The 17,149-nt window shown below is 35.3% G+C and overlaps 1 protein-coding gene across 3 annotated transcripts in view; it reads left to right on the top strand.

Annotated features, from left to right (window-relative positions):
• The window catches only part of LOC120533719 (solute carrier family 45 member 3), a 75,744-nt gene extending 59,038 nt beyond the window's left edge, over window positions 1-16,706 (top strand). For all 3 annotated transcript variants that reach the window (XM_039760630.1, XM_039760633.1, XM_039760631.1), the window contains 2 exons: window positions 13,681-13,946; window positions 15,990-16,706. In XM_039760630.1, coding sequence (XP_039616564.1) covers window positions 13,681-13,946; window positions 15,990-16,460 — 737 coding nt within the window. In that variant the 3' untranslated portion in view covers window positions 16,461-16,706. The remainder of the gene's footprint in view (window positions 1-13,680; window positions 13,947-15,989) is intronic.
• The last annotated feature ends 443 nt before the right edge of the window (window positions 16,707-17,149 follow it).

The following is a 17,149-nucleotide window of genomic DNA, read 5'->3' as shown; positions in this document are numbered from 1 at the left end:
TTTTATTAACTCTGTTATCATCACTTACATTACGTTGTCTAATCTTTGTAATAGACTGAGGATATGTATAGGAACAAAATGTAACCCTTTACTGAAGAAAATGAAGCAAGAAACAAAATGTAAATACGTAAATGTACCGAAAAACTCTCAAGCACACAGCATGTATAAATCAATGTATATTTTGAGTGTTTCAAATATTATTGAACTAAAATAGTTAAAGGAGAAATAACTGTCGTTGACCACCTGAAATTTCACGGAGGGTAAATGCAAATTAATGGAGGTTTGCTTCACTTACAACTCATTGCCCCTGGCTGTGTTTTAAATACATAGCAATGTTTTAATATTTTACAGGTGTAGGAGGTAATTTCCCATTAGCTCTCGCTGAGAATTTCCTCCCACATCCCAAAAATGTGCAGATTAGGTTAATTTGCAACTTTAAATTGGCCCCATATGACAGAGTATGAACATATGTATAAATCAGCAACTTCACGCCTGGTTTCCTGCGTTCTGCTCACTCCTGTCAAAACAGACCCATGACCTTGAACTGTCGTAATTGATAAATTAATGGATACTTTAGAGTGATTCCACATTTGTGTGTATCCTATGGATTTAAATTTTTGAGGGGTAGGATTTTAAATGCATTTTTATTTACAGAATAATGGTTTTATAAATTACTTTAAAATGAATGAATTCATTTTAGTTATTATAGGACTTCTTTTTTTTTTTTTTTTTCCTCTGTTATGATACACATGTTGACTCTTTTAGTAAGATAGAGATGTACTCGCAGTTTAGTGTAAGGTACCAAAGTGAAGTTGTTCAGCAGTTATGCACCATCACATCCTTCCCTAAGAAATGCAGTTCTATGATTAGGGGGTTATTGTGAATCCAAAAATCTCTGATTTAATAAGAAAACATTTTACTCCAATAAGGCCAAGCCTGCTGCATGCCCCAAAAATATGACCCATTATGTCGATTCCTGACAACAGTATTAACCCAGATAACATTTCAAGAAAAATATGTGACATTTGGAGTTGACACAGACTATAATGAGGAGTGTATTTTATCAATTGCTAGCTATTTTCTTTAGATAATGAATGGAAGTTATATGAAAGATCCCATTTCCAGTACTGAGATTATCTAGTAGTACACTCTCTTGAAAAAGCTGATAAAACTTAAACATACTGCCTATATTGTCATCTCTGCTAGACAGTATAGCTTCCATAGCAGGTTTTAGGAATGTCCACCAGTTTTCTTTAGCAGTCTCTTTAACATGTGGGTAAAAAGTGTGTTTAAAGAAAAGTTTAATTTGAGACCAAATTATGGAAAGGATGCTTTTTTAGGTTTCATCCAATTATACAGTATTTGGAATTCAGAAAGATGCATTATTTTAAAAAAGGATTATGAGATAGGAGAGAGAGAGAGAGAGAGAAAGAGAGAGGAAAAGTTAGCAGTGCAGTCATCTTTCAGACAGTGGTTCTTTTTCTGGCAGGGATGAGTTTGTGTTCTGGTGACTCGAGGTTCCTCTTGTAATTCACACTTTCTTTGGATTAGCAGCTGCCCTGGCCTGATGAACTAACTACAGGAACACACACACTTCTAGTTGATTGCTGCTAGGACTGGTTCTGGTTCCCTGCAGCCTTGATCAAAAAGAAGCCGGATTAGAATATGGATGAATGGGCAAAAAATCACTATACTTGAATGGAAAAACCTGAAAATGTATATGCCATCCATGATTCTTTAACAAATACTGAACCTGTCAAGTCTTGTGTAACAGTTATTTTTACTATCCCTTATGCAATCAGATGTACTGTACTGTCTGCTAGGACACTGCACTGACAGGACCCCTAGAGTTTGAAATATCTGTCATCCCTAATATATTAGAATATGACACATTTACACACATATTTAAATTACTGGAGATAAATATATATTTTAAGGCAAACAATCTCTTTACAGTCACCTTTATTTCTAGCCACTTTTGAATCCAGTGTGTTTCATAAAATCAGATAATAAAGAGTGCCTATCATTAGATCCAGAGTTCCATGTCATGCCTTTTTGTCTCAAATATGAAAATACCATCAATTTGTTTTTCTTTCAGAAGAGATGTGTAAATGCATTACATTGATGTAACACTGAAAATGTCAAAAAATACTATTCCCTTGAAGACGTTGTATGCACCTCTAACAAATGCATAGTGTCTGTTGTATAGTTATTAGTTGTTACCCTTGATATTGTGTTTTACGTGGTTCCAAATATAATAAAATATTTGTGTAAAATAGTGACATTGCTTAGTCGCATGTCCTTATACATGTAACTGCAGGAAAATAATCTATTCCGTTTGCTGTCCTTACCCAGTACTCTTCAAAAATGATGAAACGGCTCACTTACTAAAGTATGCAGAAGAAGCGGTCTTTGCTTTCACTTGCTGTATCATATAAAGAAATCTGAGGATATCCAGTATTGCATTCTGAAATACTGTATTGACTTAATACCTTTTAGGAAAAAAACTATTGACTGCTTATTAGTACGCAAAATACTGTATACAGGAATCATTACCGACACAGTGTTTATGGTGTGCAGTAAAGTAAAAATTAACCTCAATGTTGACCTTTTTTTTAATAGAAGATTGTCATATCTTCAGTCAATTAATGCTTAAATATAGTGTGTGTAAATATATCAGGAATCTGCAGCAAGTGTATTTATCTATTAACTGCTGCCAATCAGATATTTGGCAGCATTATGCATGTCAGTATTTCCTTGATTAATAGTTATATCAGCAGGGACAAAAATAAGTTTTAGTTGGTAAGTTGAAGAGAGGATGTCTGTCTATCAAGCAAAATATATCCACAATGAGTGTTTTAATATGTAGGTCAGCTCACTATGAAAACGTAGCAAATCCAGATATGCTGAGTTGATATAAATGTATCACATACCCTTTTTTTTCTTGAAATAATTTCTAAAATTTCACACATGGGATAAGCTTACTATGCTTAGGGAAAACATTGTTTGGCAAAAAGCAGCTGCAGACAACTGAATCCTGACTGTTTGCATTGCTTACATTCTTGTAGCTTACTCTCCCACCCATGGAACCTGTCACAAAATTCTTGCATTATAGCAGAAACAGATGGAAAGTTGTTAGCAGCAAGGACTTTTTGTTAATGTTTGGTGAACTGAAGAATTTTTTGATCATTTTATTAATGAGTGATGTAATTTTAGTTGAAAAATGCTCCTGAAGATGGCAAACCATTTTGTTACCCTTAAAGGTTATGAGAATTATTTTTCTTGAAGTCTGTCCATGAAAAATATTGATGTCTTGCTAAAAAAGTCTAATATAAAATATTGCTGAAAAAGGTGGAAAAAATATTTGTCATTCTAAATATTTGGCACTGATCTAATTTTTCATTTATACTACTACTAACCGTCCCTGTCACATAGCCATACCATTCACACATATGCAACACACATTCTTAGGAATAGATGATTATCTCTTGATTCCTGTGTTTTGCTAGATGCTGCCTAGTAGACGACAAAGTAATGGACCAAGCAGGTTCAGAAAATCTGTAGATAGAGAGAGTACTGGAAACATGTTGCCTAAAGATGTGCTATAAAAGAAAAGTTTAACCCTAAGGTTTAACTCAATCTTGTGTCCATGAAGGAGAGTTCACAAGATATGCACCACCTCTACTCATTCACAATAATAACTTTATGCTTGTGTTTTTTTACATTTTTCTTAATTTTACTAGTATTTGAAGAAAATAACATTTCATACAATCATGTCAAACTTAACAAACCATAATTCAACTTCTGTCCAAGAGAAAGAGGAAAGATTATAACATGAGCAAATCTATAAAAAGAAAAGGGGGTAAAAAAAGAATGAATGAAAAAGAAGAATGTCCTTTTCCCCCACTATAAATGCTCATTCTAAGATCTGATTAATTAGATCTTCCATCCATCCATTTCCTAACCCGCTGAATCCGAATACAGGGTCACGGGGGGTCTGCTGGAGCCAATCCCAGCCAACACAGGGCACAAGGCAGGAACCAATCCTGGGCAGGGTGCCAACCCACCGCAGGACACACACAAACACACCCACACACCAGGGCCAATTTAGAATCGCCAATCCACCTAACCTGCATGTCTTTGGATTGTGGGAGGAAACCGGAGCGCCCGGAGGAAACCCACGCAGACACGGGAGAACATGGAAACTCCACGCAGGGAGGACCCGGGAAGCGAACCCGGGTCTCCTAACTGCGAGGCAGCAGCGCTACCACTGCGCCACCGTGCCGCCCTAATTAGATCTTGCCATATTTAAAAAAAAAAAAAAAGTTTTGAACAGAGCCTTTTAAGTGACAGTTTTGTTCCCAATTTCAAATAGTATAGAAGATTAATTTCCCACAGACTTGTAACAGGTGGGCAGGGATTCTTCCAGTTAAGCAGGATAAGTCAGCATGCTAGTAGTGTGATATAAGCAATTACAATCAATTTGTTCTTCTCCACTTTAAGCCCATCTGGGAGTCCACCAAACAAAACTGTTATTGGGTTTGGAATGATAGTGACACCAAGGCTGTGTGATGGGCATTTAAAGATGTTTGTCCAGAATTATGTTAATTTGGTGCACGCCCAAAACTTGAGGCCCGGAGAAGCTGGAATTTGCAGCGTCCATAAGTTGAATCTTGCCCTGGATGAATTTTGGACGATTTAAAATTAGATAAATGCAGTCGATAACATTATTGTAAGTTGAATGATTGAATGCTTTTGCACATATGGAGCAGGAATATATTCTATGCATGGTTGCCTTCCACTCCTTTTCTGAGATGTTAAGTGAAAGATCCTTTCCCCATTGTACCCTGGGATTTTTAAAAGGAAGAAACTTCAAGAAGTTTTTATATGTTGTTGAGATGGATTCTGAGTCTTCGAGACTGATCAGTATTGCCTCTGGACTAGAAATGGTCGGGAGATGAGTAATTGGGCAGGTTACCTTTAGCAAAGTTACTGATTTGAAAGTAGTGGAAAAATTGTATTGAAGGGAAGTTAAATTTGACACACTATTGTTCATAAAGTGCAACGACATTATTTATATACAAATTAAGTGTTTTAATCCCGGACAATTTCCAAACATTAATACTGTGTAGGTTTGAGAGAGTATAAAAAGCTGATTATCATGTAAAGGTGCAACAAATAAGACCTTCTCTGCCTTTTTAATATATTTTTTTTATTTTAATTAGAAACAGAAAACATTTCATACAGTCAAGTCAAAATTTAACAACAAAATTCGGCCCTCCCCCAAAAGAGAAAGGATTCAGCAACCAAAGCTACTCTGTAAAATGGGCAAGAAAAGAAGGGTATACTTTTCATTGAAATGTAAGCAATGTTATTGATTAGATCCTGCCATATTTAAAAAAACTTTGGAACAGATCCTCTATGTGAGAATTAGATTTTTTCCAATGTCAAATAGTATAGAACATCGGTTACCAAATGACTTAAGAGTAGTGGGTGTGATTCTTCCAGTTGAGCAAGATAAGTCTATGTGCTAGTAGTGTAGTAAAGGAAATTAGAGTGTGTTTGTACTTCTCCACGTTTAGGCTGTCTGGGAGTACACCAAACACAGCTGTTAATGGATTAGGAGTGATTGTGACACCAAGGCTGTCTGAAAGGCATTTAAAGATTTTGGTCCAAAATTATGTTAATTTGGTGCAGGCCCAAAACATATGGCCCAGTGAGGATGGAACTTGATTGCAACATTCATGATCTGAATCTTGACCTGGAAACATTTTGGACAATTTTAAAACGAGATAAATGCGCTCAAGAAAAGATTTCAAGTTGAATGGCTGAATGCTTTGCATATCTGGAGCGCGAGTGTATTCTGTTCATGGCTGCCTTCCACTCTTTTTTTCTGAAATATTGAGTGACAGATTGAGTGACCCCAATGTACTCTGGGGTCTTTGAAAGGAAAGACTTTAAAATATGTTATAAATTGCTACAGATGCTGTCATCAAGACTGATCAATAAATCTTCTGGACTAGAACTAGGTGGAAGGTAAGGAAAAGTGGGCAGGTTCTGTTTAGCAAAGTTTCTAGTTTGAAAGTAGTGAAAGAGCTGTGTTAATGAGAAGTTGTATTTGAAGCATAAATGCTCATAGGATGCGAGTACATTATCTATGTACAAGTTTCTCTAGGTGTTTTGATCACGGACGTTTTCCAGACATTAAATAGTGTATATGTTTGAGAGGGTGGAAAAAGGTGGTTGTCGTGTAGAGGTGCAACAGATAAAAGCTTCTCATTCTTAAAGTGCTTCCCAAATTGGTTCCATATTCTAAGAGAATGAAGTGCAATTGGATTGTTGGTTTAATGACAGTAGTTTGTATTACCTGGGGCACAGAACACGGAATATAAAGAAGTACTGCAAGATTTTATTTCTGTTGCAGACCAGGCTTCTGGATATTCATCAATCTGAGTCGATGTCCAAGACTTTACATCTCTTATATTTGCTGCCCAGTAATAAAATTGAAACATTGCCATGCTCCCTTCTGTTTTAGGTTGCTGTAGAGTCGCCTTTTGGATGCATGGATGTTTCAAATTCCAAATAAATTATGATTGAGTCTAATTTCTTAAAGAGATTTTTTGTAATGTATATGGGGATGGTTTGAAATAGGAAGAGCAACTTGGGAAGGATGTTCACCTTAACAATGTTGCTTCTCCCTACTAACATAAGGTGGAGAGTAGAACATCTAGTCATGTCTTGTTGAAATTTTTCCAAGCAAACAGCAAACTATTGTTGAAAAAGAGCTTTCTATTTACTTGTAATATTTACCCATAGGTATTTTAACTGATCTGATAAGATAAATGGGAAGGTGTCCAGTCCGATATTAATGTGCTAGAGAATTCACTGGAAAAAGCATGCTTTTATTCAAAATGATTTTAAGTCCAGATATTTTTTGAAAATCTGTTAATGCTTTTAGGACTGCTGGCACAGAGTTTTCTGGGTCTGATTATATACAGTACCATAACATCTGCATATTTTCTGTCTCTGAAAATCCCCTTGATTTCTGATGCATTTTGAAAGTATACAGCCAGTGGTTTAGTGGCAATTGCAAAGAGCAAAGGTGATAAAGGGCATCTTGTTGAGTACCACGTTCTAGTTATCTAAAATAATGTTGTTAATACAAACTGAGGCTTCTGAACTAGTATAAAGTAGTTTGAACCATGCATGTATCTTGGGGCTGAACCTAAATTTGTACAATGTAGTGAATAGGTAGTCCTATTCAACCATATCAATCTCTTTTCTGCATCTTAAGATAAAAGGATCTCTGGGGTGTTAGATATAATATATTCACCTATTATATCTAACAAATGCCAAAGGTTAGATGTTAAGTGTCTGTCTTTGATAAATCCTGTTTGGCTTTGTGTTATCAGAGAAGGAATCACTTTTCTCAAACCTTCTGGCTAGAACTTTGGAGAGTATAAAGTAATTAATGCTTGGCGAAAGGTTTGAGGTAGAATTTTTTTTTTTTTTTTTTGTCTTTAGCTTTTATAAACATTGCTAATAATAGCAGATCTAACTTATTTGAGAGTCCTTTATAAAACTCGACTGGGTAGCCATCAAGGATTGCTGCTTTGCCACTTTGAAGTGAGTTTATAGCATCTAGTAATTCTGAAAGTGTCAGAGGTTTATCCAGTTCCACAGCACTAAGAGTGTCTAGCTGTGGTATCTCTAATGAATCAAGAAAGTCATTAGATTGTGTCTTATTTTCTTTAAACTGAGTAGAATATAGAGACTTGTAGTACTGTCTAAATGTATCAGTTATACTTTTATGGTCAATTTTATCTCTATGTGTTGTTAGTTGCTGTTATTGCATTGCAGACTTCCAGCTTGTGGATTTGTTGGGCTGAGATCTTATTGACCTTTTCTTCATGTACATAATAATGATGTCACATTTTAAAGATAAGCTATTCTGTTTCTTTAATAGTCAAGAGGTTAAATTGTGATTGCAAAACCTGTGTCTTCCTATGGAGTGCCTCATTTGGAGACCTGGGAGGTATTTTTCGTACGTGGATTACTTATTTAGCCGGATGTAATTGTTGACGATTTGGTATGATCCTGGATCTGTCCGTTTTTCAAAACTCTTGCTGGATGTGTTGTCATAGCAGCACATCCAAATCATGAAACTTGCTCAGAGCAGGTTTGTTCTATATAAACAAGGATTAGCTCACACACTTAATCAGTTTCCATGCATGGAATTCATTCAGTCATGGCTTTGCCGTTCATGAATGAGCAACCAATTGATATCGGTGCGCAAATTATAAGAAGAGAATTTATAGAGAGGGTTTTGTGTGATCGGCAAGATCCTTTATTGCTCCCGGAGGAAATTCTTTTCGAAAGATACCACTTTAGCCAAGGGGGAATACTGTAACTCAAAGATTTATTAGCACCTTATATTCGAAGTCAAACTAGGCAAAGTCAGGCTCTCACAACCACACAGACAGTATGCATTGCTTTGGGTTTTTTTGCAAGCGGCACTTTTTTATATACTGTAGGCAAAGTCGGAAAATGTATCTAAAAGTGCAGTTTGCCAGGCAATTCGTAAAGTCTGTTTGGTTCTGAAATATTTCATTCGGGTTTTCATAGTGTTTCCTGGACACCTGCATGTGCAGACAATAAAAGAAGCATTTCATGCCATTGCAGGTACACAGGCAAAAACACCCACAGTTCCATAAAGAATCTCACAATCAGCCTAACATTCTCATTACCCAGGATTTCCAAATGTGATTTGGGCACATGGGACTGATCATAGTGGAGTTTGATCAGACATTATTTGGAAAATGTACCTCTCCTCCTGATGAATAATCAGACACAGTGTCTTCATCAAATATTTGACCTTCATCAATATCTCGTTGGTCAGACACAAGTTTTAGGGATATGACATTCCCTGCAACTGACCCAACAAAAAAAGAGGGCTATATGGAACATACCTATGGCACACATTGAGGACAAATATATGCAATGACCATCCTTTACCTGAAATGAAGTGACCACTGCATCCTGCCACTGGTTCCAAGGAGGAGCTTCCCCCGGAATGCCCTCACAAACAGGGTGATGGGCATTTTGCTGGAGAACCAACTCTTCTGCACGGCTTAGGTCTGGACTGTGTGGACCTCCACTTGTTTTTTGCTTGTTTGCCTTTTTATTAGTTTTAAAATTAATGTTTTTTATATTCTATATGATTCTTTATGTCAACAGTTCTTGAGTTATATACTAATATTTACCAGTTTGAAGTATATTCTTGTACTTCACTTTAACCTGTTCCCATGTTCTCCTTGTGCTCATGTTTTGATCTGGAATTATGACATATTAAATAATAATTAATCTGACACATAAGAAATAAAATGCTGCATTCAGTAAGTACAATGCACACTACTTGGAGTTTAATTTGTCGGCCACTTTTTGCCAGCCGTCTTTTCTGGTTTGGACTGCTTTTGAAGTGTTACCCCTTGTGCATATTAAATCTTGAAATTCTTCATATCCTTCGAATAAAAGGTCCTGCTCCGCTTGTGTGAAAAAATGCACCTGTTTCGTAATTTTGTTGCAGCCTATCAAAGACTTGCTGATCATGTTTTCTAGACTCAATATATATGGGCTTTTCAATCAACATGGGCGCGTGCATTCATCTCGGATAATTACCTCCAGTAAGACTAATCTACACGGCTACGTTTTGAAAAACCGACTTATCCTGGATGAGTTTCACCGGCATTAACTCATCCAAGATAAGACATCTGATCTCAGATGATTTAAGCGACATACGGAAAATAACAATAATGTTATACATACAAGATTTTATTGTAGGCAAAAAATTGTCTGTGGAAATAATCAATTCTTGAATAACAATGATGTATGGGTGAGAAGGAGTAGTATGCTCTTAGGTTAGGATTTAAGTACCTCCATGGATAAGTTATGATCCGTTACAAACTTTGTAATTATCTTTGCGGTATTAGATGTTATCACCGTTGTATCTGAGGATGTATCCAGGTCTGGATTTAAAACACAATTAAAGTCTCCGGCCATAATTATTATAATTTTGTGAGTGTTCACATTAGGAATAGATGCAAATACATTTTGGAAGAAAGTTCTATCAGCCATATTAGGTGCATAGATATTAATCAAAATCATGATCAGTATTAGATAAATTGCCTGTCACCATGACATATTGCCCATAAGAATCAGATACTGCATCAGACGCTACAAATGGGATAGTTCTGTGTATTAAGATTGCCATACCTATAGTTTTCTTTATATAGCTAGAGTGAAAAATTTCGCCAGACCACTCTTTGCAACTGAAACTGGTCCTTGCTTAATAAGCGAGTCTCCTGTAAAAATATTATCTTGGCATTTAGACTTGTTAAGTGTGAGAATACTTTCTCTTTAATTCGTGATTGAGACCCTTGACATTCCAACTCGCAAAGCTCACTATTTGGTCATGGAAATTTCTTCTAAACTTTTGTTGACATTTTGTAGTCTTAGGTTAAGGCAGTACATTGTACATGCAACAGCTTTGAAATAGATGTCATTATTGCCATGTGATACAGCTATGAAACTTATTGTTGTTATCACTAACAGTTATTGGGGTATAAGGGATAAAACAGAAGTAGCACTGCTCTCTTTCTTCCACCCCCACCACCCATTGTGCCTCTGAAAGTGAGGTATAGAGATACATATATATATATATAATCTCGTGTTTTGGAAGATTTTTTTCAAGTCCTGCGCATCGTGACTTTGGCCATGAGATGTTTTCAAGTCACATCCTCATCTCAATCCTAGGAAACCACGCACACAGTACTTTCATCCATGTGAATGCTTTTGACAGACACAGTTCTTCACAGCTCTCTTAGCTCTTATAAATTTTAATGTTTTCCTCACTTTAAGTTCCCTAATTAAAGAAGACTTATTATGCACAAATCTTATTGAAGAATTTCATCATGAAGGATTATCAACAGGAAAAATGAGTACACAGGCAATCCTAGCACCAAGAAACACAGTCAAACGAATTAACGCCAAAAATAACGATCGGTTACACTGCAGATTGGTTAAATGTGTATCAATAGACTATGCTGAAACAGTTGGTGGTGATCATGCGGAAAATGAAAACAACTTACAATATTATGAAGAATATCTATAACTGTTAACACCATTCGGTCTTCCTCCGCACAAATTACTGTAGAAAGAAGGATGTATCCAAAAAAGGTAATGTAATACATCTTCAGGGGATAACATTAGACAGCAAAGGAGATCGTAATATGCCATTGTTACCAACCTCAGGCCTAGGGGAACCTGGGCCAGGTACAAGCCACTGTTGCTATAGGGTGTAGCCACAGCGATATGGTGTAAAGCATTAAAGAACAGACAGCAGTCCCGAGTCTTAGACCATACTTCTCTGTTCTCTCTTTATTCTCCTTTTCCCAGAAATATATATAGACTTCAATTTTTGTATAGATCAACATGGCAATCAGTGAAAACAATGGTGCAGGCCAATTTCCTCTACATAAAAAATAGTGTAAACACATTTACTTTGAGTACTTGATTAGGAACCAATTTTCTAAGGAAGCAGACAGTTCTGTATCCCCACATTGTATGTAGATGAGTTACTAAATCAAAGCAGTCTGACTATTCAAAGCAGGTGACTCTTTAGCAAGACAGGTAAATATTTATGTCCTGTAGATAGCCATCAGCAATAACCTGTAGCAGAATCTTCCAGAAATTCTGCCTTTTCTTTAAAACACTGGTTTATAGCTCATTACACTAAGCAACACACAGAAATGTCATTTTCTTTACAATACTGAATTGTAGCCCATTACATCATTCGTATTAAAATGTTAACAGTTTCCCATTAGAACAGCTTTTTTAAAGACAATTTAGAAATCTCAGAGCCAAACATTCGAAAAAGTCATTTTATTTAATTGAGAAAGAGAGAGAAACAAAATTCGCCAATATTGATGAAAATTTAAATCAAAAAATTTTTACTTTTCCAGTAAAGGTGTAAATTTAACAGGTTTTTTTTGCATGTTAATTTCAAAGCCAAACAGAACAAAATTTTATTACACAACGTATAACTCTTAACGCAACATGAAACATAATTTACATTCAAATTATTACGGTTTAATATTTTCTTAATATGGTTATCTATCTATCTATCTAATTACTTGCTGTAATGTAAAATAGTAAATTGAACATCCGCCTCCCCATACACGAGCGGCAGAACTGCAAAGAGGCTAGTGCGTAGCACAAGCACGGGGGTTGGCAAACGAAGCGAGCAGGGGGCAAAGCCCCCTAGTGTTATATATAACCTCTTCACCAAGTTATATTCTGTTTTATTATCCTATTTTTTTTTTTTTTAGTGATAGCAGCTGCGCTGCGTGGCACTTTCAAGCTGCTGTGTGCTAGGGTGATTGAACAGCGGGATTCAAAAGTGCTGTGTGGCACAGCTTAAAGTGAACATAGTGGTGAAGTAATCCCGTCTTTGCGTGAAAATTATGAAAAGACATAAAAGCCAAGGTCTGACTAAATCTCAGCAGGAGGAAGATTAGTTTATTTCAAATTGTTTATGAAGAGTCAAGATGAATAGTCCACACAATTGTTGCCTGCTATCTGTTTTATATATGTAGGATTTGTAAGTTATGTATTTTCTTTCAGTATCTTAAGGATGTCCCTTTGTGCAAAGGCATGCAGAATATAGCTACAAGTCCGTATGAGCTACTCAAAAAGGACATAAATAAAAATACATATTTCTTTATATGTTGTCTTATTTTCTTATTTAGGTGAGATTACTTGTTGCTGCTAGTCACTCAAATGACTGCACTGTTTAGTTTTGTTCAAAAATTGAACTACATCTTTTTCAGCTTTGTGCTGCTGTTGTATATACCAAGGAATTGCTCGGAATTATGTAGCTGGTTTTAACATTGGATTTTCATCTGATTAACTGGCTGCTTAGGGAAGTACCTGCATTGAAAATACTGAGCATTCTGTATGTACCTAAATGACACATACCAGTTTAAAACATAGTGCTGGAATGTCAGTAGCACTGGTCTATTTTAGCATTATGTGGCGTCCTATACTGTTCCATGATTGTTGTCCGTATGAAGCTTGCTTAGTCAGATACTCTGTGTCAATATAAAGAAAAGGTGGCATAGTGCTTAGAGCTGCTGCTTCATGAATCCAACATCTTAGACTCAAATTTCACATCTTGTGGTATCCTGTACGGAGTTTACCCATTCTGTCTCTTTCTGCATGGGTTTTCCTCTGTGTACTCCAGTTTCTTCCCACATCCCACAAAGACATGCAGGTTAGGTTAATTGGTGACTCTAAATTAGCCCTATTTGAGTGTAATTCTGGGTGCATGTGTGATGTAATAGAGTGGTGTTCTCTTCATGGTTGTTTTCCTGCATTGTGGCCAGTGTTGCCAGAAATATGCTCTGGTCTCCTGCAAACTCAGTCTTGTGTTCAGCCGGATTGAGAATGTTAAATTAATCTTTAAGCATACAGTATGTATTTTGGATGACTTTTGAAATGATTGTTTATTTTCTATGCAACTTTTTGTACAAGAACTGAGGTAAAACTGCAGCTTATTATACAACACATTTTTTTTTTTCTCTGTGAATCCAATAACATTGTTGTCTTTCTTTTCAATTATAGGAATTCGTATGGGAAGCATTGGCCTGTTCTTGCAATGTGCTACCTCAATCTTTTTTTCAATTGTGATGAGTAAACTAGTTCGTTATTTTGGGTCCAAACGTATCTACCTAGCCAGCATGGTCAGCTTCACTTTATCTGCACTTGTCATCTGCCTTTCAAAAAGCATTGTCTTGGTCACCTTTATGTCTGCACTGACTGGATTTGCCTATGCCACCCTTCAGACTTTACCTTACACGCTAACTTGTCACTACCACAAGGAGAAAGAAGTAAGTATGAAAAAAATACAGTTCAATGTAAAAATGGTCAGGACTTAAATTACATTTAATTTACATGTTGATACTATATTTAGAGCTTTACCTCTACTCATTATAAAGCCATTTTATTCTACCTTTTATACAAAGACTTAACATTTAATTACTGTAGTTTATATTCTGACAACTACAGATCAGGCTATTAGGTTTACCTTATAAAACTGATGTGTGATCTAAATATATGTGTCCTTGTAGTTCAGCTTCACTGGGACACTTTAGTTCCTTTCTGTATATGTGTGTGTGTGTATATATATATATATATATATATATATATATATATGTATATGTGTGTGTGTGTGTGTGTGTATATATATATATATATATATATATATATATATATGTGTGTGTATATGTGTATGTGTATATATATATATATGTGTATGTGTATATGTGTATGTGTATATATATATATATATGTGTATGTGTATATGTGTATGTGTATATATATATATATATGTATGTATGTATGTATGTGTATGTATGTATGTATGTATGTATGTATGTATGTGTATATATATATATATATATATATATATATATATATAAAACCAAACTTTTCCTGCTCCACCACTCCTCCCAGGCAACCTCGTCCTCTTCCTCCCGATTCTGGCCCTGATTGCTGGGAGGCAGGCCCTTTTATACCCCACCCGGAAGTGTTCCAGGTGCCTGACCAGCTGGTCTTAATTGCACCTCCGGGTGGGGCTGATAAACCGTCCAGTGTGGTGGCTGGTTCTCTGCAGCACCCCCTAGCGGCCACCCCATCTCCCAACCGGGCTGCTGTGGTGGACTCCATGTCCCATGGAGCAACGGGGGAGATTGAGGAGGGATCCACGGCCAGGGAGACTGCCCCCAAGCGCCCCGGGGAAGGTACTGCAATGTCCATGATGGCTCCCCCGGGACATATGCAGGGACCTGGCTGTCCGTCACAATAAATATATATGCAAAACCATTTGATTTATGTTTAACTAAATTGCCTTTAGAGTGTGCAAAATTCAAAGAAATGCAGAAATCTAGCAGTTCCCATCACCCCTAATACATGTCATGTTGCACCACAACATGACAATTTAATACATTTTAACCAGAGTAATGCTTAGCTGGTATTTGTTTTTACTGTGGTAATGGTATACAGTACATAGCTTCTGTTTCACTCCATACGTATATCTCAACACTCCTTTTGAAAGGTACAACGTAAAATTTATTTTGATATCTATAAAAGTAAACAATGCTAGTTTTGAGTTTTCCACCAGGCTTTTACTAGCAGGGATACCCAACACTGCTGAACATGAAATAAAGGTGAGGTTAGGTGAGGTTGCTGTGTAGCAACTTTGCATTCCAGTACAAAGTCTCCAAAATGCCTCCTTGGGGCATTTTCTCTAACAGCTTGAAGATTCAGTCACTAAATAAAGTTCCCTAGGAGAAGAAACTTTGGAAAAAAAACTCCACCTATAATGTTTCCCTGTATACATGGGCAAAATGTGCAAAATGCCTCACAGAAGAGGCAATTCTCACAAACATAAAATTTAGTTAATTTTGAACATCCATTCAAAAACATTGTATATGCTCATCCACATTGCACCCCATGGAACTTCTTTAGTTAAGTTTTCATCTGTTATAGTCTGCAAAGTCCTAAAATCATCATTCCAGAACTTAACAGAGTTTCTACCTATCTTCCAAACTAGTGCGAAGGAGAAATGCACATGATGTTAAACTCTAAAATTCTGCTTGAGAAAAGTAGTTAGTCATATCAAATGATAGCCATATCTTTCTTAATAATCTCCTGCAATTAACAATGCAAGGCACATTGAACAAAATTGCCTAAAGACAAATTCAGATGGAGGTTAAGCTATGGCATGTGCTAAGAATGAACTTAATTGAAGTTTCAGTATAATCTGTATGTAGAACTACTAATACATTAGACCTTATTGAAAACTGACATTTGTTGTGTATAATACAGACCAAGTGGTCTATGTTAACTTTTTTTTTTTTTTTTAAATCCAGGTCTACATGCCAAAAATACTTCCTAAAAGTAAGCCAAAAAATGGGATGACGATCACAAGAGAGTCAGTAATTCTGACCATGGATGAACGATGTACCATGGATCATGATTTTGGACCAAATGGACATCTTTTATTTGAATCACAGAGTAGTGACTTCTATATAGCAAACAAACCCTCTACAGCAGAGCAGACGCTTTTAAGCAAGTTTTTTTCTTTCAATGGAAATTCAGTGTCTGGAGCCTGTGTAGATATAAAAGAAGATGTGGATCATGGCAAACGTGGCATTGGCCTCGATTTCGCTATACTGGACAGCACTTTCCTTCTTTCACAGGTCTTCCCTACTTTGTTTATGGGCATGATAGTCCAGTTTACAGAGTCTGTGACAGCATACATTGCATCATCTACTATATTTGGTTTGATTGCTATTTATTTAGCTAACCATGTAGTGTTTGACCAAAAAGATTTAAAATAGTGATTATTTTTGTATCTGGGTGGAATAAAGCACATACAAAATACTGTTTTGTACAATCTACAACTTGTTTATATTCATAAAATTATTTATATAAATAATTTTCAGTTCTATTTAACTTATTTTTAATGTTAAGAGGTTTTTTTAGTTAGTTATATTTTCCTTTTAATCATGAAGAACTGAAATAGCCATTGTGATTTGTCTTTAGTATTTTATAGCAAACAATTAACTGTTTCAAAGAAAAAACTTTGAAGAAAAATTTATTACAGATTATGCCACAGCTTTTATACTAAACGTATGTGTGTGTGTGTGTATGTATGTGTGTGTATGTATGTGTATATATATATATATATATATATATATATATATATATATATATATATATATATATATATATATATATATATATATATATATATATATATATATATATATATATATATATATATATATATATATATATATATATATATATATATATATATATATATATATATATATATATATATATATATATATATATATATATATATATATATATATATATATATATATATATGTATATGTATATATGTATGTATGTATGTATGTATGTATATATATATATATATATATATATATATATATATATATATATATATATATATATATATATATATATATATATATATATATATATATATATATAAAAT

The sequence above is a fragment of the Polypterus senegalus genome, chromosome 8 (assembly GCF_016835505.1).
Source record: "Polypterus senegalus isolate Bchr_013 chromosome 8, ASM1683550v1, whole genome shotgun sequence".
Classification (NCBI taxonomy): domain Eukaryota; kingdom Metazoa; phylum Chordata; class Cladistia; order Polypteriformes; family Polypteridae; genus Polypterus; species Polypterus senegalus.
The sequence above is the reverse complement of the archived record's forward strand: the minus strand, read 5'-3'. Positions and strand labels throughout refer to the sequence as shown.